Source organism: Narcine bancroftii, chromosome 3, assembly GCF_036971445.1.
Source record: "Narcine bancroftii isolate sNarBan1 chromosome 3, sNarBan1.hap1, whole genome shotgun sequence".
Lineage (NCBI taxonomy): Eukaryota > Metazoa > Chordata > Chondrichthyes > Torpediniformes > Narcinidae > Narcine > Narcine bancroftii.
In genome coordinates, this window is record NC_091471.1 from 231,188,715 (window position 1) to 231,216,511 (window position 27,797).

Consider the following 27,797-nt stretch of genomic DNA (forward strand, 5'->3'; position numbering starts at 1 on the left):
ATGGGGTTCCACACTGATTCTCCCATTCCTGAGGCTAATGACCAATACATTTCCAAATTTTTACGAGGGCTTTCTACTTCCATCCAAGATTTGAAACAAAAGGGACTATTAGCCCAAACACCACCCTTAGACTTTCCTATACATTCTATTAAACCTGGTGATTGGGTTTATGTAAAAGCATGGCAAGAGGATCAACTAAAACCTGCCTGGGATGGTCCCTTCTGTGTACTTTTAATTACAGACACCGCAGTAAGAACAAGAGAGAAAGGCTGGACCCACATTCAAAGAATTAAACCAGCTTCTGAACCACAACATCACGACACACAGACTCAACCCGGCGTGCAGTTCCTCATCCTTCAGACCTGAAACTTACACTGCGCCATGACAGAGTGCCGTAATGTTACATTTATTGTCGTATTTTAACGGTTTATACAGTTATTGTTGTTTTTTTTAATGGTTTATACATTTATTGTTGTATTTTAACTGTTTATTCATTTATTGGAGTATTGTTTGTTAAATAGATATGTCACTTCAGTACTCGCTATGTTTTAAGTCCTCCTGGAATAGGGGCAGCAGAGGTTACAATTGTGATACTTTACAGAATAGACAGGGCATAGATTTAGGACAATTTTAATACGGACCAGGGGAACACAGTAGCGATAGTCAGTTAACAGCCTACATAGTGATTAATCAATGTACATTCCACACACAGGGAGAGACTCACAGGCAAGCTGAAATTCACAAGAAACAATCCCCACCCAGCTTGGTCTCTTTTCATCACCCCGTGAAGGGGAGCACCAGCTTCCAACAACGTGAGCTGCTTGACACTTTAATATCAGGCTCCAAACAGCCGTCGGAGATCGGTGGCCCTAGGGTTCGGGGCTGAAGAGGACATCAGATACTAGCCACAATTCAACGGAACCGCCTGACTACTGCTACTCGTTCGCTGCTGAAGGCAGCGTTTCTCACAGACTGCTACTCGTTCGCTGCTGAAGGCAGCGTTTCTCACAGACTGCTACTCGTTCGCTGCTGAAGGCAGCGTTTCTCACAGACTGCTACTCGTTCGCTGCTGAAGGCAGCGTTTCTCACAGACTGCTACTCGTTCGCTGCTGAAGGCAGCGTTTCTCACAGACTGCTACTCGTTCGCTGCTGAAGGCAGCGTCTCTCACAGACTTTGTCAGGACAATGCTTACAAAAGTCGGGTGGTTAAAAGACACTGCTTCAATGTTTCAACGTGAATCTGCCCATGCCCATATTCAGACATGGCAACTTCGGACTGATGTGGGATGGACTAGACTCTTTACTGCGAACTGGAGCCTGATACTCGCAACCCTAATAAGCAGCTGGACTCGCTACTCTGACCTTCATGGTGCTCCCCTACCTAAAGACTTTACACAGGTGTTACAATTCCGTTATTGACCAGCTGGGTAAAACAACACCTTACACTTGAAAGATCAGTATTACTGACCTAAAAGAAAAGTGAGGAGTTGGGGGGGGGGGATCAGTCACCCTGACACAAGTAACCAAAGATCAGTAACACTGATCATGGTGAAAGATCAGTATTACTGATCTAAAAGAAAAGTGAGGGTTGTGAGAGATGGGAAAATTGATCTAAAATTATGAATATGGAAGAAACTAAAATTCATCAGTTAATGGCTGTAACCAGTACAAACAGGATGAGCTTGGGGATTAGGATGCAGGAAAGCAGAGTCAGCACGATTAACATAAGAATCTTCTGTGTGACAAGAGCCACCATAAGACTAAGAAAAGGAATGGTAAGGTACAATAGAATGTAGGAAGTTGAGGTAGTCTGGATCAGATAAAGGTCTCCTAGCCCTGGACCGAAGTACCAAGTCCTACATATCTAATTAGCTAACCTTACACAGATTTATACATATGAAATTAGCCAACCCTAGACAGGATGAGTCAACTCTGCATACCAAGAGATTGTAGCCCCGAGAATCAGGAAGGTGTGAATAAGGACAATGACATGATGGGACACCCACAGGATACCCCCTGGTCCTCCAAGTGTACTGAAACTGCACGTAGGCAGGAAGGATTACCTATGCCAAACCCATCCAGGGGGCAGAAGAATGTAAGGGGGAGGGCACTCTGATACTGAAATTTACTGTATAAAAGTTGGGTGAGCCCCAGTATATGTGTGTATTCCCAGGGTAAGGGGAAGCACCCAACTTTGCATTGTTGTTGTAATAAATGTTCTTTGTTCTCAATTTTTGTCTCGAGCAATTTCTTTAAAGGTACTTTAATTTCTAACACTAGCATGCTTCCTTAACATCCTCCCGTCGTTTATTCTCAATGCCTCTTCTCGGATATCACTCGCTTCATCCACTGACAAGTCACCCGCCGTCCATGAGTCCAGCTGAATCAGCCAGGGTGCACCTACCCTCGTCGTCGGGCACTCTGTCAGTGGAGGGAGTGGGATCCTGGACGAGCCCCCATTTCTGAGAAACAGAAGTACCTTCACAGAAATTGCTCGAGACAAAAATTGAGAACAAAGAACATTTATTATACAACAATGCAAAGTTGGGTGCTTCCCCTTACCCTGGGAATACACACATACACTGGGGCTCACCCAACTTTTATACAGTTGATTTCAGTATAGAGGCAACCGTGTCTGCCTGCCCCGCATCGGACTTGTCAGCCACAAACGAGCCTGCAGCTGACGTGGACTTTACCCATCCATAAATCTTCGTCCGCGAAGCCAAGCCAAAGAAGAAGGGGTACCCTCCCCCCCCCTAACATTCTTCTGCCTCCTGGATAAGTTTGGCATTAGGCAATCCTGTCTGTCTACGTGCTGTTTCTGTGAACTTGGAGGACCAGGGGGCATCCTGTCGGTGTCCCATCATGTCTTTGTCCTTATTCACACCTTCCCGACCCTCAGGGCTACTAACTTCTTATATGCAGAACTTGCTGACTCTCTCTAAGGCTAGAAGACCCTTATCTTATTCAGACTAAAACTTTACTTCCTACATTCTATTATCTATCCTTATCCTATTCATACTGGCTTTCTTTCTTCTTTGGCTTGGCTTCGCGGACGAAGATTTATGGAGGGGGTAAAAAGTCCACGTCAGCTGCAGGCTCGTTTGTGGCTGACAAGTCCGATGCGGGACAGGCAGACACGATTGCAGCGGTTGCAAGGGAAAATTGGTTGGTTGGGGTTGGGTGTTGGGTTTTTCCTCCTTTGCCTTTTGTCAGTGAGGTGGGCTCTGCGGTCTTCTTCAAAGGAGGTTGCTGCCCGCCAAACTGTGAGGCGCCAAGATGCACGGTTTGAGGCGTTATCAGCCCACTGGCGGTGGTCAATGTGGCAGGCACCAAGAGATTTCTTTAGGCAGTCCTTGTACCTTTTCTTTGGTGCACCTCTGTCACGGTGGCCAGTGGAGAGCTCGCCATATAACACGATCTTGGGAAGGCGATGGTCCTCCATTCTGGAGACGTGACCCACCCAGCGCAGCTGGATCTTCAGCAGCGTGGACTCGATGCTGTCGACCTCTGCCATCTCGAGTACTTCGACGTTAGGGATGAAAGCGCTCCAATGGATGTTGAGGATGGAGCGGAGACAACGCTGGTGGAAGCGTTCTAGGAGCCGTAGGTGGTGCCGGTAGAGGACCCATGATTCGGAGCCGAACAGGAGTGTGGGTATGACAACGGCTCTGTATACGCTTATCTTTGTGAGGTTTTTCAGTTGGTTGTTTTTCCAGACTCTTTTGTGTAGTCTTCCAAAGGCGCTATTTGCCTTGGCGAGTCTGTTGTCTATCTCATTGTCGATCCTTGCATCTGATGAAATGGTGCAGCCGAGATAGGTAAACTGGTTGACCGTTTTGAGTTTTGTGTGCCCGATGGAGATGTGGGGGGGCTGGTAGTCATGGTGGGGAGCTGGCTGATGGAGGACCTCAGTTTTCTTCAGGCTGACTTCCAGGCCAAACATTTTGGCAGTTTCCGCAAAGCAGGACGTCAAGCGCTGAAGAGCTGGCTCTGAATGGGCAACTAAAGCGGCATCATCTGCAAAGAGTAGTTCACGGACAAGTTTCTCTTGTGTCTTGGTGTGAGCTTGCAGGCGCCTCAGATTGAAGAGACTGCCATCCGTGCGGTACCGCACATCCGGTACCGCACGGATGGCATACTGGCTTTATTCATTACACATATAGCCATACTAGTTTTCTTCATCTTTCATATTAGTTTTACTCATCTCTCACAGTAGCAACTGGATGGAATGGAGCACTATAGGGAGGACTTCCTGCCAGCATGAGTCTGGAAGGCCTTTTGACTTCAGGGTCAGTTTGACAGCCTTCCAGACTGTGGTGTTCTTCTTTTCAACCTGCCCATTGCCTCAGGGATTGTAGCTAGTAGCCCTGCTGGACACGATGCCCCTCTCCAGCAGATACTGACATAGCTCTTCGCTCATAAAGGATGAGCCCCAGTCACTATGAATATAGCTGGGATACCCGAACAGAGCGAAAATGGAATCTAGGGCCTTTATCACTGACGAAGTGGACATATCTGGACATGGAATGGTGAACGGAGAAGTGGGGGTACTCATCAATGATAGAGTGGAAGAAAGTGTTCCCATTCGTGGAGGGGAGAGGTCCCTTCAAATCAACACTGAGCCATTCGAAGGGCCTGGATGACTTGATCAGGTGCGATTTTGTAGGTCGGTAGAAGTGTGGCTTGCACTCTACGCAGACATGGTCATTTCCCTGCCCTCTTCTATGGAGTAGGGCAGATTGCGCCCCTTGACAAAATGAGCCATGCGGGTGACCCCTGGATGGCAGAGCTCATTATGCATAGACTGCAGTTGTCCAGTGTGTGTGAAGGAACAGCTTCCTCTGGATAAGGTCACTGGAGGATCATTAAGGGGTCCTGGCCGATAAGCCATGCCATAATTGTAGGTGGAGAGCCCGATTCTTCACCTAGCAATCTTGTCATTCTTGATTTTTCCCCTCATGACATTATTGAACATGAATGTGATCGAGCGCTGGTCAGTGAGGAGCATAAATCTTCTACCAGCCAGGTAGTGTCTCCAGAGCCTCACGGCTTCTACAATGGCTCGAGCCTCTTTTTCCACTGATGGGTTCCGGAACTCGTGGCCTTGTAATGTCTGAGAGAAGAATGTAACTGGCCTGCCTGCCTGGTTGAGGGTAGCGGCCTGGGCTACGTCCAGTGTCACTTTCCACTTGGAAAGGTATATTTTCGTCCACCACGTGCCTGGCAGCTTTCGCAATGTGGTTCTGGAGGTGATTAAAAGTCATTTGGGCTTCAGCCCAGAGGGGGAAATTAGTGGCTTTTAAGAGAGGGCGAACCTTATCAGTATTTTGAGGGATCCACTGGGCAGAATATGAGAAAAACCCCAGGCATCTCCTCAAAGGCTTTGTGGTCCTGGGAATGGGGAGCTGTAACAAGGGGCACATCCTATCAGGATCAGGGCCAATGATGCCATTCTCCACCACATGGCCAAGGATAGTCAGACAATTAGTCCTGAATACGCACTTGTCAGAGTTATAAGAGAGGTTCAGGGCTTTCACCACGTGGAGAAAACTCTGGAGGTTGGCGTGATGGTCTTCCAAGGTGTGGCCATAGATGGTGATATTATCGAGGAAGAAGGTAGCCTTCAATCCATACTCATCCAACATTCTGTCCACCTGCCTCTGGAAGGTATAAATCCTGTTAGTCATACCGAAAGGGACCCTCCAGAATTGATGGAGATGACCGTCAGCCTCAAATGTCGTTTATGGATGGTCCTCAGAATGGATTGGCAGCTGGTGATAGGTCAATGGTCGAATAGACCCGATACTGCACAATATCATTCACTGCATCCAAAATTCGAGGGAGGAGGGTATGCATCCAGGTGTACCAATTAATAGTTTGGCTATAGTCAATAGACTTATTTTCCCCTTTTACCACTGCCACTTGCGCTCTCCACGGGCTGGTTCTAGGCTTGATGATACCTTAGTTGAGCAGACATTGTGTCTCAGACTTTATGAAATCTCGATCTGCTGTGCTGTACCTCCTGCTCTTGGTAGCAATAGGTTTACAGTCCAAGGACAGATTCAGGAAGAGAGGAGGGGGGTCAATATTCAGTGTGGAGAGGCTGCATGTAGATTCTGATTTTAGGGGCCCTGTGTTCCAAATCGTTATGGGGGGGGGGGGGGGGGGAGGGGACCAGAATACTCCAAGCTCACGTTTTTAAGGTGACACAGGAAGTCCAGAACCAACAACACTGGAGCACTCAATTCGTCAAGTATATACAGGCGAAATTTACAGAATTTCCTCCCCCCAAATTACAGATGTACCATATAATGTTGTTGAATACACATAGAATGCCAATGAGATGCAAGGAATAGGTGGTAAATGGAAGGATCCATCTTTAGCTTGTATTCTTGCACAGTCCATGAGTCTATGAAGCTTTCAGTAGAGCCCGTGTTGATTGGGCATCTAGTGGAATGTCCGTTTACCTTCACAGTCACTATGGAGTTGCTGATTTGGTGAGGTCTGTCCTGATCTAGAACCATCAAGGTTAGGACCCCGGAGACTCCATATTCCTCACTTGAGCGGCTCCCACTGTCCTGGGTTGCCCTGCGTAAGATGGCATTGACCTCGTGGTGTAGCAAGATGGCCGCCCTCCTTCCTCTTCGGATGGTGCCGATTTTGAATTTGGGTTGCGGCAAGATGCCCGCCAAGCCTTTTCGTGCCGTTTCTTCACTGCCACCCTCTGTTGGCGTGTAGCTCAGCGAGTGGATTTGGGTGAATTCGGGGCAGACGGCTTGGGGCTGGAATCAGATCTGGGAGCAGTGCAGGCCATAGATTTCCCGGGCTTCCCTTCACGTGGCAAACCCTCACCCAATGACCTTTCTTGCCACAGCTGGAACACACTGAGTCTTTAGCCAGGCATCGAGGTCGGGGATGCTGGCTCTTGCCACAGAAAAAGCACTCACTGGCATATGAAGTAGCAGCCATTAGGACAGGGTAGTGGGAGCAGCTGGTTCTTGGAAGGGGTCACCTGGGTGAGTGAGCTTGCTGGCTTCAAGGTCATCGTTCTCGAACGGCCTGTTCTAACGATAGTTCAGCATGACTAGCCATGTCCTTCTTTCCCAACTCGAGCAGTCGCTACCTCATGTACCTCGAGTGGACCCCTGGAACTAGAGTGTCTCGGATCTGTTCTTCCTCAGGAACACAGCCCATAGTTGCTTCATACCAATACTTCTTGGCAAGTGTCCACAGATCAAGAGGGTTGTCAATGATGGTCTCTCCTGGCCATTGGAGACATAGAGTGAGTCAGTACCTCACTAGGACCTCATTTTGTGACTTCAGATACCGAGCCCTCAATGCCTCGATGGCAGCATCACATGTAGAGCAGTCCCTGCATGCCCTTTTGTTCCTACCCTCGAAACAAGTGCGGACCTCCTGAGTTCATCGGTGTGGAAGACAGCTCTGGTCATGTTCAGGTAGACCTGGAAGCAGACTAGCCAGTATGTGATCACCTCAGCCACGTTGGGGGACAGAGGTAAGCTAATAAAATTGTAGTGTGAAAAAGCTCTACTACTGGAGGGAGAACAAACACTTCTATTAGCTTATAACTGAGGGAGGGTCTTCAGAGGAGCTCAGGGTTTAGGCGGGAAATCAGGGTTCTCTATGGGTAGATGGGGATGGAGCCGACAATCAGTGTTACACACCACCAGTGAATCTCAGTTCACTGCACAGTTCCACTTCTGCAGTGTTTCTCGGTACTAACTTGTACAGAAGGAGTAAAAACACCAAAGAAAGAATTATAAATCAGGAAAAAACTGCAACGCTGTTCAAGACTAATTGAAACTGGTCCAATACCAATAACAACCAAGAAGGGTGCCAGTGACCCCTGGGCCAAGCATTAGAGAGGGAGCTGAGGTACCTTCAAAACCCAGAGTAAAATACATCCAACATTTCAGGGCCACTCTCCCGACATCTAATCCAATAGACAACTCGCACTTTTGAGCCATTATGAACCTTTGTCTTAGTGAATTCATCTGACCTTCTGTGAGTGTTTTACTGTTAACTCAATGGCCTTTTTAACACCACCTTGAAATGAAGTCACGAAGATGGCCACCTTCTATCATCCAGTTTTCCCAGGAATTTGAATTGTTTGCCCTTGTTAGAGCTGACATAATAGGGAAAGGAATATCTATGCCCAGACTAGAACCCTGTAGCCCTTGGGGATGCTTACGTAGATCCCACTGCAAAGCTGATGATATAAACAGTCCCTTCACCGTTTATTCAGAAAGAGATGAACTGCTTAAACAGAACGGTCTTGCCTGATATGGGGATGAACCATAATGTTCAGGAGGATGCTCCTACCATTTCATTAAGCTCTGTAAACAGTAGGGGTGTGCCAGAAACAGAAATAGGATCCATCCCTGCTGGACAATTTCTGTACCAAATGCAATTTATTTTACTTGGACTACTTAATTATATATATGCAATGCTGTCGATTGACTCTAGAGGGGTTCGCGTAGGAGGGGCACGTCACTAATGTGAGAAAGTAGGACCTTCCAAAGGAAGGAATATATTACCTGCCAGAATGATCCTGGTAAGGAAATTGAATGCCTCCCATTTGAGTGGATATGGATTGGTTTTATAGAATTAAGTCCATAACTACAAGTATTATTCTATTGTTATTGATTTGCGAGACACTGACTCTCACAACTTTGGCAGCGACTGGGTGAATCGCTGGACGACCACATCCTGGAACTATGGACACTGACGAGAAAGTGCCACCACAAGGCGGTCTCTGCTCGGGTGAGGGAAGAGGAACAAGTCCAAGATACACACGTGGCTGGAGTGAGTTCGAGGTGCGCGAGACAGTGGCTGTTGGAGTTGAGGAAGAAGTACCTTGTCAGTACCCTCGATCTGGCGAAATCCCTTGAACAGGCCCAACTTGGAGTGGATACCTTGGTAATGAAAGTGGTGCCTTCTCAGAAAGCCAGGCCTGCGGAGCACAGCTGTCCCAGGTACCAACTACCATGGCCACACCCAACCGGGAGTGCTACTTCTGTGGACACGCCAAACACCCCCACGAAAGATCCTGTGTGCTCAGAATGCGGTAAGAGGGGACACTGGGCGAAAGTCTTGTGCAAAGAGTAATCCCAGGGAGGCAATCGCATGCGCGACCCCTGAATAGTCGTACACCCCGTGCCCAAATTCAGAGGTGCTAGCCCCTACCTCTCCATGCTGCTCGCCACCGCCATCTTGCTGCACCTCGTGGTGGGAACCTCTACCAGAAGAGAAGCAATGGCGGGAATGGCGGCCATCCTGCTGCTCCTCGTGATCGATGCCACCTTTCTGGCCTTTGGATCAAGACAACAGCGGCAGAGGGAGCGATGCAGCATCCGGAGCGCTGGCATCAGACATTCTTGACCATGCAAAATTCCACCAGTTGAATAACTCGACGATGGAGGTGAGGGTGAACAGATATCTGATTAATTGTTTAATAGACTCTGGCTTGACGGAGAGCTTTATAAACTCTACGACTGCTTGGCAGTAGAACTTAAAGAACCTCATGGACTACCGTATCTATCTAACGTCACAATCGGTGACTATTCAGGAGTATTGTACGGTGCAGTTATCTATAAAAGGGGGGAATTTTGCAAGTTCCAACTGTATGTATTGAACGGTTTGTGTGCTTCTGTGTTGCTGGGCCTAGACTTCCTGTATCACCTTAAAAGTGTGACCATGGAGTACTCAGGCCCACTACCCCAATCACATATGGTCTCTCCAAGCTGAATATCAAACCCTCCCTTGTTTCAGAACCTAACCCCCAACTGTAAGCCAATAGCCACAAAGATCAGGTGATTCCGTGGAGGGGACCAAGAATTTATAAGAGCCAAAACACAGTGGTTGCTTAAAGAAAAAATATCATTGAACCCAACAACAGCCCGTGGAGAGCCCAGGTGGTAGTCGTGAGAGGGGGAGAAAAACTCAGGTTAGTGACTAACTATAGCCAAACTATTAATCGCTTCACACTCCTGGACACATGCCCCCTCCCCCAAATCTCAGTCATGGTGAATGAAATTGCGCAGTACCAGGTCTATTCGACCATGGACCTGAAAGCCACATATCACCAGCTACTGATCTGTTCTGAGGACCGTCCCAACACAGCATTTGAGGCAGATGGACAACTTTACCAGTTCCTGAGGGTCCCTTTCGGTTTTATGAATAGGGTCGTGGTCTTCCAGAGGCAGATGGACGAAATGGTAGATAAGTACGAGCTAAAGGCTACCTTCCCTTATCTCGACAACGTCACCATTTGCGGATGTAACCTGGAGGACTACGACGCCAATCTCCACAATTTTCTCCACACAGCCAAATTCCTGAACCTCACGTACAATGCCAGTAAGTGTGTGTTCAGGACTAAACGTCTAGCTATCCTGGGCTATGTGGTGGAGAATGGCGTTATTGGCCAAGACCCCCCTCTTAGACTTCACAATCCCAAGGACCATGAAGGCACTAAGGAGGTGCCTGGGTTTCTTCTCATACTGCACTAACAAGGTCCGACCCCTCTTAAAATCCATCTCTTTCCCATTATTGGCCGAAGCCCAGGCAGCTTTTAGCTACGTTAGGAGCTACATCGCGAAAGCCACCATGCATACGGTGGACGAAAATGCACCATTCCAGGTGGAGAGTGATACCTCTGACGTAGCTCTGGCCATAACCCTTAACCAGGTGGGCAAGCCGGTAGCTTTCTTTTCCCACACCCTGCAAGGCCATGAGCTCTGAAACCTGTCTGTGGAGAAGGAGCCTCAGGCCATTGTGGAGGCCACCAGGCACTGGAGACACTACCTGGCCAGCAGGAAGTTTACACTGCTCACTGATCAGCGATCTGTAGCATTCATGTTCAATAATATGAACAGGGGCAAAATAAAGAATGACAAAATCGCAAGGTGGAGGATCAAATTCTCCACATAACTACTAGATAGTGTATAGGCCAGGGACCCGCAATGAACCTCCAGATGCCCTATCCCAAGGAAACTGTGCTACTGCACACACCAGCCAGTTGCCATCACTTCATGACGAGCTCTGCCACCCAGGCATCACCTGCATGGCCCATTTCATCAAGGCACACAACCTGCCCTTCTCTATCAAGGATATCAGGGAGATGACCAGGTCATGACAAGTCTATGCTGAGTCTAAAACGCATTTCTACCACCCTGTCAAAGCGCACCTGATAAAAGCTTCCACCTCCTTCGAACAACTCAGCATTGATTTAAAGGGTCCCTTTCCCTCCACCAACGGAAACGTTATCGATGAGTATTCATGTTTCCATTCGCCATCCCCTGCCCAGATGCCTCCACTGCCACAGAGCTCTGCACTCCATTTTCAGGAATCCCAGCTATATTCATAGCGACCGAGGCTCATCGTTTATAAACGAAGAGCTACACAAGAGGCATCACCTCGAGCAGGATGACCAGCTACAAACCCCAGGGGGAACAGCCAAGTTGAAAAGGAGAACACAATGGCCTGGAAGGCTGTAAAATTGACTCTCCAGTCTAAAGGCCTTCCAGACTCACGCTGGCAAGAGGTTCCAAGAGGCAAGAGGCCCACTGCACTCCACTCCATAGGGTCGCTTCTCTGCACTGCAACCAATGTGACTCGTCCCAAATTAGTATTCCTGAGGAAATCCACATCAGGGATCATTCTTCCAAAGTGGCTAACAACACCAGGACCAGTCCTGTAGAAAAAGCACATGAGGAGAAGCAAAACAGACCTGCTGGTTGAGAAAGTGCACCTACTGTATGCAAACCCAATGCATGCCTATGTGGCATAACCCAGATGGCAGGGAGGACACTGCCTCGATCAGCTATCTGGCACCTTCAGGACCTGAGGTCCCAATGCTCAAAATAGGCCTGGATCCTCCAAATACCATGCACAGGGTTCTGGAATGACATGGGTCCAACAGAGCTACCATCGGATCCTGAACCCCTGAGTCTCCCTTCGAGTCCCACTATCTAAGACCCACAGGAGGCACAGGAAGATCTGGAAGAGCAAAGCACACCATTACTAAGGCATTCAACCAGGCCCCCTGACAGACTCAACCTGTGGTGACAGATTATGTTGTGTTTGTATTGTAAATAGATATGTTTTTGGGAGATAAATCGAGGCAGGTTTTTTTTAGTGTAGGTCACAAACAAACACTTCAAAACAGATCTCATTTAAAATATTGGAGCTCTACTCAAGCCAGACAGGGCGACTCCTGGGGGTCTTTGCAAAAACTTTGGGGAGAGCCCAAGAGACTTCACTTGTTGTTTTGAAAAGCAACAGATAAGTTGCAGGCTGTCTAGGAGGGTAGTTTGCTGCTCTAAGAGGGTCGTGTGGTTTTGCCACAATTCTCATTGCAGGAAGGGTGTGGAGAGGGTGCAGAGGAGATTGCCCAGGATGTTCCCTGGATTAGGAAACAAGTCTTTATGAGAGAGTTGAACAGTTTTTTTTCTGAGAGAGAGAGATCAGTTCTACAGATTTAGTCAGAAGCAGCAGCTGGGACTGGAAGAGGACAAGCTGGAAAGCTTGTGGAAAACCCCAATTTTGAAGACGGGTGGTGAGTACTTAGTTCAGCCTGGTCAAAGCCCTTGTGGTTCATGCAAGAGGAGAGGACTTGCACTTGAAATAAGGGAAACAAAAAGGAACTCTGTGATGACCTGAAAGAAAGAGGTTATCATCTGGAAAATCCTGATGGGGCAAGTTTCTTCGGCAAGACACTGACGTGGCTGATTAAAAGGGATCAGTTTGTGTCCAGCGAACTGCACTCAGTTCTCCGAATGAGGTCTCCCCAGTGCCCCATAGAGCCTCATCAACACCTCTTTACACTACTAAACTATTCCCCTTGAAATGAATGCCAACGTAGCATTCACTTACTTTACTGCCGATCCAACCTGGTGGTTCACCTTTAGGTTATCCTGCACGAGGACCCCCAAGTCCCTCTGCCCTTCCCAAGTTTGAATTTTCTCCCCATCCAAATAATAATCTGCCCGTTTATTTCCTCGTGCAGAATGTCCAACTGCATATTTCTCCACATTGTATATCATCAGCCAGTTCTTTGCCCACTCTCCTAAGCCGTCCAAGTCTCTCTGCGACCTCCACAAAAGCACTCAATCCACAATCTACATCATCAGTATATATTGTTAAAAGAAGCGGCTCCAAGGCTGACCCCTGCGGAACACCACTAGTCACCAAAAATCAACCAGAATAGGATCCTTTTATTCCAACCCTTTGCTTTCTACCTATCAGCCAATGCTCCACCCAATCTAATATCTTTCCTGTAATTCCATGAGCTCAAAAGCAGCCTCTTATGGGGCACCTTATTGAAGGCCTTTGGAAAATCCAAATCCAAATCGCTTATCCATCCTACCTGAGATGTCCTCGTTTTTATGTTGGCCCAGTTTCCTATACTTATTTTTATAGGTGAGTGCAGGGGGTTTTAGTACATTGTGAATTCTTTCTTCCTTCTCTTTGTGTAGGGGAGATGAAGACACTGTTGTTTGTCATTGGTTGGTCCGCACTGTAATTCTGTCTCCTCATTCTCTCTGTGCAACGTCATCTGTGTCTTTCATGTTAAATTAATATTCAAAAATAAGTTTGGGAAAGAAAGAGTGAAGGTTCATGATATGATGAACTTCATTAGTCAGGGTATTGAGTTCAAGAGTCAAGAGGTCATGTTGCAACCCGACAAACATCTAGTGAGACCACACGTGGAGAATTGTGTTCACTTCTAATCACCTCATTGCAGGAAGGATGTGGAGAGGGTGCAGAGATTGCCCAGGATGTTCCCGGGATTAGGAAACAAGTCTTTATGAGGCAGGGCTTGGACATTCCTCATTTGAACATACAAGGATGAGAGGAGATGCTTCTCTATGGAAGGTAGCCGGATGAGATGAGAATTTTCCCTTTGGGACGTGGATGGATGTGAGGAGATTTTTCCCTTTGGTACGTGTTCAGATGAGAAGAGACATTTTCCCTTTGGAACGTGGTTAGAAGAGAGACTTTTCCCTTTGGAAATTGGATGGATGAGAGGAGAATTTTCCCTTTGGAACATGGACAGATGAGAGGAGACGTTTCCTTTTGGAATGTGTTCAGAGGACAGGAGACTTTTCCCTTTGGAATGTGGACAGATGAGAGGAGACTTTTACCTTTGGAACGTGGTTGGATGAGAGGAGTCTTTTCCCTTTGGAACATGGACTGATGAGGGGAAATATTTCCCTTTAGAACATGTTAAGATGAGAAGACTTTTCCCTTTGGAATGTGGACAGAATAGGGGAGGCTTTTCCCTTTCGAACGTGTTCAGATGAGAAGAAACTTTTCCCTTTGGAATGTGGACAGATGAGAGGATATGTTTCCCTTTGGAACGTGTTCAGATGAGGGGAGACTTTTCCCCTATCAAGTCTCTCATCCTTCTACACTCCAAAGAGAAAAGTCCCAGCTCTGCAAACCTTGCCTCATAAAGACTTGTTTAAATCCATTGGTAGTTGGAGAAGGTGCATAGACGAGTACCATGTCTCCACTCCATACTCTCCCTGCGACCGCCTCAGTGGCAAGACGGCAGTTCTAGGAGATGCACAGATTCACTTGGGCTGAAGTCTCCCCAAACATAGAAAACTGCAGCACGGTCTAGGCCCTTTGGCCCTCAATATTGTGCCAACCCATATATTCTTTAAAAATATGCTAAACCCTCCCTACCCTGTAACCCTCTATTTTCTTGGAATGTCGATGGATGAGTGGAGATTTTTCCATTTGGAACTTGTTCAGATGTGGGGAAACTTTCCCCTTTGGAATGTGGTCGGATGAGGGGAGACTTTTCCCTTTGGAATATGGACAGATGAGGGTTGACTTTTCCATTTGAAATGTGTTTGGATGAGCTTAGACTACCTGATAACGACGTTTAACCTACTTGGACAAAACTCTTCCCTTTGCAACTGTTTTCTCGACTTCCTGTCGGGGAGACTTCAGGCCGGCTGGATCTGTGGATCTCCTAGAACTGCCGTACTGCCACTGAGGCGGTTGCAGGGAGAGTAGGGAGCAGAGACACAGTGCTCGTCTGTACACCTTCTCCAACTACCAATGGATTTAAAGAAGTTTTTATGAGGCAAGGTTTGCAGAGCTGGGACTTTTCTCTTTGGAGCGTAGAAGGATGAGAGGAGACTTGATAGAGGTCGAGAAGGTTTTGGGAGGCATCAATAGGGTGGACACTCAGTGCCTGTTTCTCAGAGCAGGATCAGCAAACACCGGAGGACATGTATACAAAATGGAGGGAAGGAAGTTTAGGGGAGACATCAGGGGAAAATTTTTCACACAGAGAGTTGTAGGGGCCTGGAACGCCTTGTCGGGGATGGTGGTGGAGGCTGGAACATTGGGGGCATTTAAGATACTCTTAGACAGACGCATTGATGGAAGAAAATAGAGGGCTACAGGGTAGGGAGGGTTTAGCATATTTTTAAGGAATATATGGGTTGGCACAATATTGAGGGCCAAAGGGCCTGGACCGTGCTGCAGTTTTCTATGTTCTGTGGAAGCAGAGTGAAGAGGGCCTGGGGCCTTTGAGGATAGAGGCTGCTTTTTTAAGACCCCGCCTCATGTAGATGTCCTCAATGGAGTGAAGTCTGGGGCCCGTCATGTTGCAGCCGAGTTCACAACCCTCTGGAGTTTATTCTTGTCCTGAGAGTTGGCGCCTCCAGACCAGGCAGTGATGCAACCGGCCAGAATGCTCTCCACGGTCCACCTGTAAAGGTTTACGAGAGTCTTCAGTGACAGACTGAATCTCCTCAGACACCTCACTGAGTATAGCCACTGGCGAGCCTTCTTCGTGACGGCGTCGACAAGGACAGATCCTCGGAGATATTGATCTCCAATAGTTTGAAGTTCCTGACCTTCTCCCTCTACTGAGCTCTCGATAAGAAGAATCTTGAATCGGGGAAGACTGAGTTGAACAGACTCTCCCGGTGCTGGAATGCTGTGTCGAAACCGGTTCAGTGAGATACAATTCCCCAGAGCTCACTCCTCTCCCTCTCTCTCTCTCTCCACCAGGGAGAAACTGTCCTTGCTGCCTACCGTCCTGAATCGAAACTCCCCCTCCATCTCCACCCACTCCTCCACTTCCTTGCCCCATGACGTTGCCTCAGCAGACCTCCCTCTCTGATCCCCAGCCATTCCCCGCTGTCTGCCTGAGAAGGACTTACCTGAGTTCCCTCCTCTTCCCTCCAGTTCACTTAAGTCCCATCGGTTAAACAGGTTTCTCAGCAGCCAAGGTCGGAGTGAGGGGCGGGGTGTGGGCGGAATTGGAGTTTCAGAGGGGCAGAGGAGGGGGTCCACTGTTCTCCCCCGAGCGGAATGAAGAGCTCTCTCCTGGTGGCCGCTCTCCTGGCTTGCTGTAAGTCTCTCGGGTCTACTTCTGGGTGTTCGGTGCGGGGAGGGGAGGAGATGGGTTGGGTTGGTGAGGGTGGAGAGAGGGAGGGGAATGGAGGGATTAGAGGGGGTTGTCAGGGTGGGAGAGAGAGGCAGGTGGGAGAGAGAGGCAGGTGGGAGAGGGGAGAAAATAGGTGAGGGGTCAGTGTGTGTGTGTGTGTGTGTGTGTGTGTGTGTGTGTGTGAGAGAGAGAGAGTGAGGTGTGTGTGAGAGAGTGAGATGTGTGTGTGAGTGAGGTGAGTGTGCGTGAGGTGTGAGTGAGGTGAGTGTGCATGAGGTGTGTGATTGTGAGGTGTGTGATTGTGAGGTGCGTGGGAGAATGAGGTGCGTGTGAGTGAGGAGCGTGAGAGTGAGGAGCGTGAGAGTGAGGTGCATGAGAGTGAGGTGCATGAGAGTGAGGTGCGTGTGTGAGTGAGGTGTGTGTGAGTGAGGTGTGTGTGAGTGAGATACAAAGAGAGTGAGAGAAAAACAGAGATGGAGGGAGAGGGGGAAAGAGATCAGGAAAGGGGGAGAGTATGGGAGAGATCTCCACTCTCTCCCTACTCCCTCTGTCCTTTCATCTCCTCCATTCCCTCTCCTCCCCTCACCACCATCTCTCCCCCTCCTCTCCCTCTCAATCACACTCCTCCCTGCTCTCCTCTTCTCCCCCTCCCTCTCTCTCTCTCATCACCCCAGTCCTCCTTCTGAGGTCAGCCCCTTCAATCCACCTCAAGAACCATTTCCACCTCCCCCTCCCTCCTGCTCTTCAGGCAAATGTGCCAGTTGTCCGGCCCCTTCTCTTTCCCCCTCCCACCCCTTCACCAACCCCCAACTTCCCCCCTCCACTCCCTGGGAAAGTCTTGGGAAATCATTCCAAATCTCAAAGTTCTGCAACTGTTATGTTCACAATGAATCCATTGTCTTGGGCACCGCGCAATGTACTCATGCCCCCAGGGATTAGCGCCAGCTGCCCCAGAACAGGAACTTCGCTTAAAAAATTCCAATCTTCAAGGGGCCTAAGTTATCAAGAATTCCCGATCACCCTGGACACCTGCGAGCAGAAGATGGATGACCCAAAGTTTGGGGGTGTTGGGGATGGTGTCGAAGGTTGTCGTAGGTTACAACAGGATACAGACAGAACGCACATCTCTACAGCACAGGCCCTCGATGTTGTGCCAACATATAGGCATCTAAATACCTACAAAATAAACACTAACCCCTCCCTACCCCGTAACCCTTGATTTTTCTACCATCCATATGCCTGTCTGAGAGTCTCTTAATCACCCCCAATGTTCCAGCCTCCACCAGCATCCCCGGCGAGGCATTCCAGGCCCACACAGAGAGTCGTGCTGACCCCTGATGTCTCCCAAAGAAGATTCCAGCACAGAAACAGGCCTCTTCTAGTCTGTGCTGAACCATTTTCTTTTGCCCCATCCCACTGATCTACACCCTCCGTACCCCTCCAGTCCATGTACCCAGCCAAATTGAGCCCCCATTCACCACCTCAGCTCGTTCCACACATCCACCATTCTCTGAGAAGGTTCCCCCAAAACCTTTCCCCTATCTCTCTTAACCCATATCCTCTGGTTTGGATCTCACCGATTAACGTTTACTCTGTCTATCCACCTTGTAATTTTAAATACCTTGATCAACTCTCCCCTCATTCTTTTATGCTCTAGGGAATAAAGTCCTCACCTGTTTAGTCTTTCCCTGATGTCTCCCCTAAACTTTCCTCCCTCCACTTTGTACAGACATCCTCTGGTGTTTGCTGATCCTGCCCTGGGAAACAGGCGTTGACCGTCCACCCTATCAATGCCTCTCAGAATCTTGTCAACCTCGATCAAGTCTCCTCTCAACCTTCTACGCTCCAAAGAGTAAAGTCCCAGCTCTGCCAACCTTGCCTCGTAAAACTTGTTTCCCGGTCCAGACAATGTCCTGGTGAATCTCCTCTGCCCCCTCTCTGTAGCCCCCACATCCTTGCAACAGGAGACAGAGTTGGGCAGGAAAGTGGCAGATAAAGTTCAATCCGGACAAGGGTGAGGTGATGAATTTTGGACAAACCAAGAGGCCGAGCCCAGGGTTCATGGTCGGTTACTTCAGAGTGTGGATGAACAAAGGGACCTTGGTGTCCAGATCCCTACAGCCCTAAAGGTCACCGCGCAGGTTAATAGGATCATTAAAAAGGCCTGTGCGACGCTGGGATTCATTATTCGGGGATTGAGTTCAGGAGTCGAGAGGTCACATTACAACTCTACAAATCTCTGGCGATCCCCCACTTGGAGAATTGTGTTCAGTTCTGGTCACCTCATTACAGGAAGGATGTGGGGGCTATGGTGAGGGGGCAGAGGAGATTCACCAGGATGTTGCCTGGATCAAGAATAAAACAAGTATTTATGGGGCAAGGTTCGCAGAGCTGGGACTTTTCTCTTTGGAGCGTAGAAGGATGAGAGGAGACTTGATAGAGGTCAACAAAATTCTGAGAGGCATCAATAGGGTGGTGGAGGGGAAGAAGCTGTCCTTATGCCGCTGAGGAGCTCATCTTCAGGCTCCTGGACCTTTTCCCCGATGGTAGCAAGAGTGAAGAGGGCCTGGCCTGGGTGGTGGGGTCTTTGAGGAGAGAGGCTGCTTTTTTAAGACCTCGCCTCATGTCGACATCCTCGATGGGGGCAGGTTGAGACACAAAATAAATCTATTCCACAATCCAAATCATTTGCACATGGCCCCTAACTCTGACCCCCTGCGGAACATGACAGGGATCAGGTGAGCAACCTGATCGTACCAGAGGGACGACAGAATTGAGGGGGGATGTACTCGAGAACCTCAGCCTCAAGGATCTGACCTCCTTTCTCCATTGCAGATCTGCTTTGTGATGCCAGACAATACCGTGAGTAAATCAGCGTTACTCCTGATGTGAAACACTGGCGGCCGGCAGGGGAATTAAGTCGGGGCCTCAGGGTCAGGCTGAGTGGAGGAACAGGGAGGTAGGTGGGGAGGGAGGTGACAGGAGAGAGGGAGGGGATGGTGAGGAGGGAGAGAGGGGATGGTGAGGAGGGAGAGAATGGTGAGGAGGGCTGGAGGGGACAGTGAGGAGGGATGGAGGAGACAGTGAGGGGGAGGGGACGGTGAGGTGGGCTGGAGTGGATTGAGTGGGGGATGGGACGGGGAGGAGGGAGGGTGAGGATGGTGACTAAGGAGGGATGGGATGGTGAAGGGGACAATGAGGAGGGAGGGGATGGTGAAGGGGGAGGGGACAGTGAGGAGGGAGGGGACAGTGAGGTGGGAGGAGACAATGAGGAGGAGGGTGAACGTGAGAGAGGGAACGGAGGAAGGAGGGATGAGGATGGAGGGACAGTGAGGAGGAGGGGACGAGAGGAAGGGGATAGGAGGGACGGGAGGGGAGATGAGGGACAGTGAGGAGGGAGGGAGGGGACGGTGAGGAAGGGAGGGGACAGTGAGGAGGGAAGGAGACAGTGAAGGGGAGGGGATGGTGAAGAGGGCTGGAGTGGATGGTGAGGGGGATGGAGGGGACAATGAGGAGGGAGGGAGGGAACGGTGAGGTGGGGGAGAGGGGACAGTGAGGAGTGAGGGGACAGGGAGAAGAGAGATGGTGTAGAGGGAGGGGATGGTGAGGAGGGAGGGAGGAGATGGTTAGGAGGGAGGGAGGGGACGGTGAGGAGGGAGAGAATGGTGAGGAGGGCTGGAGTGGACAGTGAGTGAGGAGGGATGGAGGAGACAGTGAGGGGGAGGGGACGGTGAGGAGGGCTGGAGTGAATGGTGAGGAGCGAGGAGACAATAAGGAGCGAGGTGATAACCGTGAGAAGGGAGGGGATAGTAGGGAGGGGATGGTGAGGAAGGAGGTGGTGGAGAGGATGGAGGGGACAGTGAGGAGGGAGGGAGGGGATGTTGAGGAGGATGGGAGGGGACAGTAAGAATGGAGGGGAGAGGACGGTGAGGAGTGAGGGGATGGGGAGAAGTTGGACGGTGTAGAGGGAGGGGATGGTGAGGAAGGAGGGAGGAGGTGAGGAAGGAGGGAGGGGACGGTGAGGAGGGAATGATGAGGAGGGAGAGAAAAGATGGCGAGGTAGGAGAGAGAGGATGGTGAGGAGGGAGAGAATGGTGAGGAGGGCTGGAGGAGACAGTGAGGAGGGATGGAAGAGACAGTGAGGGGGAGGGGACGGTGAGGAGGCCTGGAGTGGATTGTGAGGGGGATGGGATGGGGAGGAGGGTGAGGATGGTGACTGAGGAGGGATGGGATGGTGAAGGGGACAATGAGGAGGGAGGGGACAGTGAGGAGAAAAGGAGGGGATGGCGAAGGGGGAGGTGACAGTGAGGAGGATGGGGACAGTGAGGTGGGAGGAGACAATAAGGAGTGAGGGTGATAACCGTGAGAAGGAAGGGGATAGTAGGGAGGGGATGGTGAGGATGGAGGGGGTGGTGAGGATGGAGGGGACAGTGAGGAGGGAGGGAGGGGATGGTGAGGAGACAGTGAGAATGGAGGGGAGAGGACGGTGAGGATGGAGGGGACATTGAGGAGGGAGGAGATGGCATGGAGGGAGGGGACAGTGAGGAGGGATGGTGAGGAAGAAGGGGACATTGAGGTGGGAGGGGACAGTGAGGGGGAGGGAATGGTGAGGGGAGGAGACAGTGAGGAGGGAGAGGGGAAGGTGAGGAGGGAGGGGACATTGAGGGGACAGTGAGGAGGGAGCAGACGGTGAGGGGGAAAGGGAGGGAGGGGACAGTGAGGGGGAAGGGGACTTTGAGGGGGAGGGGACGATAAGGAGGGAGGGGACGATAAGGAGGGAGGGGAGGTGGCGGCAAAGAAGGAGGGGACATTGAGGAGGGAAGAGACGGTGTGGAGGGAGGAGACAGTGAAGAGGGATGGGATGTTGAGGAGGGAATAGTGAGGAGGGAGGGAGGTGACAGTGAGGGGGAGGGGATGGTGAGGGGACGGTGAGATGGGAGGGGAAGGTAAGGAGGGAGGGGACAGTGAGGGGCAGGGGACAGTGAGGAGGGAGCAGAGGGGAAGGTGAGGAGGGAGGGAATGATGAGGAGGGATGGAGGGGATGGTGAGGAAGAAGGGGACATTGAGGTGGGAGGGGACAGTGAGGGGGAGGGAATGGTGAGGGGAGGAGACAGTGAGGAGGGAGAGGGGAAGGTGAGGAGGGAGGGGACATTGAGGGGACAGTGAGGAGGGAGCAGACGGTGAGGGGGAAAGGGAGGGAGGGGACAGTGAGGTGGAAGGGAACATTGAGGGGGAGGGGATGATAAGGAGGGAGGGGAGGTGGCGGCAAAGAAGGAGGGGACATTGAGGAGGGAAGAGACGGTGTGGAGGGAGGAGACAATGAGGAGGGATGGGAGGGGATGTTGAGGAGGGAATAGTGAGGAGGGAGGGAGGTGACAGTGAAGGGAGGGTATAGTGAGAGGACAGTGAGGGGAGGGGATGGTGAGATGGGAGGGGACAGTGAGGATGGAGGGAGGGGACAGTGAAGAGGAAGGAAGGGGATGGTGAGGAGGGAGCAGAGGGGAAGGTGAGGAGGGAGGGAATGATGAGGAGGGAGGGGACGGTGAGGAAGGGGACATTGAGGGGGAGGGAATGATAAGGAGGGAGGGGATGTTGAGGAAGGAGGAGACAGTGAGGAGGGATGGGAGGGGATGTTGAGGAAGGAGGAGACAGTGAGGAGGGACGGGAGGGGATGGTGAGGAGGGAATAGTGAGGAGGGAGGGAGGTGACAGTGAAGGGAGGGTATAGTGAGAGGACAGTGAGGGGAGGGGATGGTGAGATGGGAGGGGACAGTGAGGATGGAGGGAGGGGACAGTGAAGAGGAAGGAAGGGGATGGTGAGGAGGGAGGGGATAGTGAGGGGGAGGGGATGGTAAGGGGACAGTGAGGAGGGAGCAGAGGGGAAGGTGAGGAGGGAGGAGACAGTGAGGAGGGAGGGAACGAAGAGGGGGAAGGGAGGGAGGGGACAGTAAAGATGGAGGGGACATTGAGGAGGGTGTGGAGGGAGGGGACAGTGAGGAGGGATGGGAGGGGATGGTGAGGAGGGAGGGGACATTGAGGAGGGAACAGTGAGGAGGGAGGGAGTTGACAGTGAGTGGGAGGGGATGGTGAGGAAGGAGCGGAGGGGAAGGTGAGGAGGGAGGGACGGTGAGTGGGGAGGGAGGGGACGGCAAAGATGGAGGGGACAGTGAAGAGAGGGGTCAGAAAGGAGAGAACTGAATGTTCTGGTCAACAGAACTGGTCGGGCAGGTTGATCCTGTTCTCCCCTCCCCCTCCATCCTTCCTGTCCAGGATGTCTGAGCTGCCTCCCTCTCTCCATCCCCTCCTTCCATGTATTCCCATCCTCTCCGTTCCCTTTCCTCCATCCCCTCCGTTCCTCCCTTCCCCTTTCTCTTCCCAGTTCCCAGCACTGACCCCACCCCTCCACCTTTCCCCCTTATTCCCTCCCTCCATCCCATCTCTGTATCCTCCACTCCCTCTCTCCTCCTCCTTCCCCTTCCTCCCCTTTCCCCATCCCCTCAGCTCCTTCCCTCTGGACCCTCCGTCTACACCCTGGCCCTCTATTCCCCCTTCATTCATTCCCTCCAGCCTTCCCTCCCTAGTGCCCCCTGTGCCCAGCAGAACAGCTCCCACCGTTGATCCATTGATCCCCCCCCAACAGAATGCGGACGCCCGGTGATTTCGACTCGGATTGTTGGAGGGGTGGATGCAGTCGACGGCGCTTGGCCTTGGGTGGTCAGTATCCACCTGAACAATAAGCACGTTTGTGGAGGGTCGCTTATTGCCAACAGATGGGTCCTGACAGCAGCTCACTGCGTCTTCAGGTAACAACCACACTCCCGGGGACCGACACTGTGAACGGTGGGGAGTGTTGTAGAACGGAAACACCTCGGGGTACGGGGACTGACATGGTGAACAGTGGGGAGTGTTGTAGACCAGAGAGACCTCGGGGTACGGAGACTGACATGGTGAACAGTGGAGAGTTTGTACAATAGAGACCTCAGGATACGGGGACTGACACGGTTAACGGTGGGGAGTGTTGCAGAACAGAGAGACCTCGGGGTACGGGGCCTGACACGGTGAACGGTGGTAGGTGTTTAGAACAGAGAGACCTCGGGGTACGGGGCCTGACACGGTTAACGGTGGGGAGTGTTGCAGAACAGAGAGACCTCGGGGTACGGGGAATGACACTGTGAACGGTGGGGAGTGTTGCAGAACAGAGAGACCTCGGGGTACGGGGCCTGACACGGTGAACGGTGGGGAGTGTTGCAGAACAGAGACCTCGGGGTACGGGGCCTGACACGGTGAACGGTGGGGAGTGTTGCAGAACAGATAGACCTCGGGGTACGAGGCCTGACACGGTTAACGGTGGGGAGTGTTGCAGAACAGAGAGACCTCGGGGTACGGGACCTGACACGGTGAACGGTGGGGAGTGTTGCAGAACAGAGAGACCTCGGGGTACGGGGCCTGACACGGTGAACGGTGGGGAGTGTTGCAGAACAGAGAGACCTCGGGGTACGGGGCCTGACACGGTGAACGGTGGGGAGTGTTGCAGAACAGAGACACCTCGGGGTATGGGGCCTGACACGGTGAACGGTGGGGAGTGTTGCAGAACAGAGAGACCTCGGGGTACGGGGCCTGACACGGTGAACGGTGGGGAGTGTTGCAGAACAGAGAGACCTCGGGGTACGGGGCCTGACACGGTGAACGGTGGGGAGTGTTGCAGAACAGAGACACCTCGGGGTATGGGGCCTGACACGGTGAACGGTGGGGAGTGTTGCAGAACAGAGAGACCTCGGGGTACGGGGATGCGAGTCTTCAGATGAAGGAAAGTCATTGACTTTCTCTCATTTTTCTCTCTGCCAAGTGATAAAACCAGATTGTACCTGCTTTACTTTGGGAGATATCAGCAGGATGGTGTCAACTTCCACGAATCCAGTTCACGTGTCCAGTCGGTGATCAGACACGAGTTTTACAACGATAACGCAGAGTTTTATGACATCGCCTTGCTCTACCTGGAAAATTCCATTACTTTCACGGACTACATTATCCCCATCTGCCTCCCCAGTTCCAATTACAAGTTCCCCTGTGGTCCAGGTTACCACGTCGTGGGATGGGGAGACATCCAAGAGAGCGGTGAGTGGAAATTTGGGTGGGGAAATGTACACTGGGATTGCCTGGAAACACGGACACATGCCCCAGGGCCCCGTAAAGCGACATGTTCCTGGGACGCCCATAAATCGGCATGCTCCCCGGGGACCCCCCCGTAAACCTTCATGTTCCCCAGGAACCCCGTAATCCAGTACAATCCCCGGGACCCCCGTAAACCGACATGATCCCCGGGACCCCGTTAAACCGACACAATCCCCAGGACCCCGTAAACAGGCACATTCCTCAGGACCCCCATAAGCCCTCACGCTCCCCGGGACCGCCATAATCCTTCATCCGTGACCCCCATAAACCCTCATGCTCCCCGGGTCCCCATAAATCGACATGATCCCTGCGACCCTGTACACCTACACATTCCCTGGGACCCCCAGAAATGGACACGATCCCTGGGTCCCCGTAAACCTACACACTCCACTGGACCCCATAAACCGACACACTCCCCAGGATCCCCATAAACCCTCACATTTCCTGGGACCCCGTAAACCAACACAATCTCCGGGACCCCGTAAACCTACACATTCCCCAGGACCCCGTAAACCGACATGCTCCCCGGTACCCTTATAAACCTACACACTCCCCGGGACCCCATAATCCCTCACACTCTCCGGGACCGCCGTACACCAACACATTCCCCGGGACCCTCTTACAACTGCACACTCCCCAGGACCCACGTAAACTGACACATTCCCTGGGTCCCCGTAAACTGGGACGTTCTCCGCGACCCCTGTAAACCAATACATTCACTGGGACACATAAACCCTCACGTTCCCCGGGACCTCGTAAACCTACATATTCCCCGGGACACCCGTAAACCCTCATGTTCCCCGGGACCCCGTAAACATACACACTCCCCAGGACCCCGTAAACCGACATGCTCCCTGGGACCCTTGTAAACCTACACACTCCCCGGGACCCAGTAAACCGACACGATCCCCTGGACCCCCATACACCAGCACACTCCCCAGCCCCTCCTGTAAACATAGACACACTCCCCGGGACCCCCATAAACACCGACACACTCCCTGGGACCTACGTACACACCGACAAACTCCCTGGGACCCCCCCGTAAACACCAAAAGACTCTCTGGGACTCCCTGTAAACATAGACACACTCCCGGGGACCCCCATAAACCCTCACATTTCCTGGGTCCCCCGTACACACCGACACACTCCCTGGGACCCCCCGTAAACACCAAAAGACTCTCTGGGACTCCCTGTAAACATAGACACACTCTCCGGGACCCCCATAAACCCTCACATTTCCTGGGTCCCCCGTACACACCAACACACTCCCTGGGACCCCCCGTAAACACCAAAAGACTCTCTGGGACTCCCTGTAAACATAGACACACTCCCCGGGACCCCCATAAACCCTCACATTTCCTGGGACCCCCGTACACACCGACATACTCCCTGGGACCCCCCATAAACACCAAAAGACTCTCTGGGACTCCCTGTAAACACTAACACATACCCGGGGACACCCTAAAAACATTGACACACTCCCTGTAACCCACGGTAAACACGGGGTGGGTTGGTTGGGCTTTTTGAGGCTGGGGGAACCTTTGCACCCCTCTCATTGCCTCCCTCTCTCTTTCTTCCCTGCAGTGAGTTTGAGTGCTCCCGGGACCCTTCAGGAAGTTGAGGTGAACCTCATCGGACACCAAACGTGCAATAGCCTGTACAATGATGGGCTAACTCCGCAGGCAGAGGCCAGCACCATTACCGACGATATGTTGTGTGCTGGTGTTCCAGAGGGAAACAAAGATGCCTGTCAGGTTAGAGGGACAGGGGGAGGGGGCTTCACCTCACCAATGTCCCACCCCAGGAGGGAGTGACGGGCCGGGGAGAGGGAGCTTCATCCTCTCCCTCCTCCCTGCTCAATCTTCTCCCCCAACCCTTACATCACCTTCTCCATCTGCGTCTCGCCTACTCGCCCCTCCCCACTTATCCCCAAACCCCAACCCCACCCTTCTCTCCAGCCCATAAGCACACCCCACTCTCTCCATGGTAATTCCAGGCCCCCCCCCCCCCACTCTTACCCCCTCCCTTCCTCTCCGCAGGGCAATTCTGGACCCCATCCCCTCCCCCACTCACTCCCTCCCCTCCTCTCTGCAGGGAGATTCCGGAGGACCACTGCTTTTCTTGGCAAACTATACCTGGGTGCAGGTGGGGCTGGTGAGTTTCGGAGAGGGTTGTGGACAGGCAGACCGGCCCGGGGTCTACACTGAGGTGGCAGCCTTCGCCCCCTGGATCAAGTCGAAGATCAGCTTGCTGGACTTCCTCCCACCGCCCTCCATCCACGGCACTACCCTGGACGGGTGCATCAATGATGGAGTTCGAAGAACATTCAGCACATCTGGACTCCTCCTCCCCTCCCTTCTCTTCCTCCTCTTGCCCCTCAACTGAGCAGGGAGGACAGGGGTCAGGGGAGAGAGAGAGAGTGGGTGGTGGAGAGAACAATGTTGTCCCAAATCTTCAACCTGCAAGTTTAAGAAAGTTGACCACCTCAGCTCGTTCCACACTCCCACCTCTCTCTGTGTGAAGAAGTTCCCATTAAACATTTCCCTTTTCATCCCTAACCCACTTCCTCTGGTTTGGATCTCCCCTCCCTTCAGTGGGAAAAGCCAACCTACATTGACTCTGTCTGTCCCCCTCATTATTTTAAACACCCCGATCAAATCTCCCCTCATTCTACGCTCCAGGGAATAAAGTCCCAACCTGTTTAACAAGATTCTGAGAGGGATCGATAGGATGGACGGTCAGTGCCTGTTTCCCAGGGCAGGATCAGAGGACGTGTGTGCAAAGTGGAGGGAGGGAAGTTTAGGGGAGACGTCAGGGGGAAGTTTGTGGGGCCTGGAATGCCTTGTCGAGGATGGTGGTGGAGGCTGGAACATTAGAGGAATTTGAGAGATTCTTAAACAGGCGCATGGGTGGAAGGAAAATAGAGGGTTAAGAGGCAGGGAAGGGTTAGTACTTTTTTTGGGAAGGAATATATGGGTTGGCACAACATCAAGGGCCGAAGGGCCTGGACTGTAGTAAAATCCTATCCTCCTAGAACCCTCTCCAATAGATTACCCACCATTGACCCATGGCTCTAATTCCCAGGATTCCCCCTATTAATTATCCAGCTCATTTCACCCCCACCCCCCCACCATGGACACAGCGAAGTACCTGCAGGAGGGAGTTGAGGGAGAGGTGCGAGAGATGGA

The 27,797-nt window shown here is 51.6% G+C and overlaps 1 protein-coding gene and 1 long non-coding RNA gene across 2 annotated transcripts; one reads left to right on the plus strand and one right to left on the minus strand.

The window, feature by feature from the left end:
• Positions 1-9,462: 9,462 nt before the first annotated feature.
• On the minus strand, positions 9,463-17,034 carry LOC138758230 (uncharacterized). Its single transcript, XR_011354219.1, has 2 exons — positions 16,212-17,034; positions 9,463-11,716 (listed from the first exon to the last, which is right to left on the minus strand). It is a non-coding gene; the product is annotated as an uncharacterized lncRNA (long non-coding RNA).
• LOC138758229 (serine protease 27-like) lies at positions 16,049-27,167 on the plus strand. The gene is made up of 6 exons (XM_069926862.1): positions 16,049-16,402; positions 19,274-19,300; positions 23,078-23,240; positions 24,284-24,552; positions 26,194-26,363; positions 26,704-27,167. The coding sequence occupies exons 1-6, from the start codon at positions 16,363-16,365 to the stop codon at positions 26,992-26,994; spliced, it is 960 nt and encodes a 319-aa protein (XP_069782963.1). The 5' UTR covers positions 16,049-16,362; the 3' UTR covers positions 26,995-27,167.
• Positions 27,168-27,797: the final 630 nt, after the last annotated feature.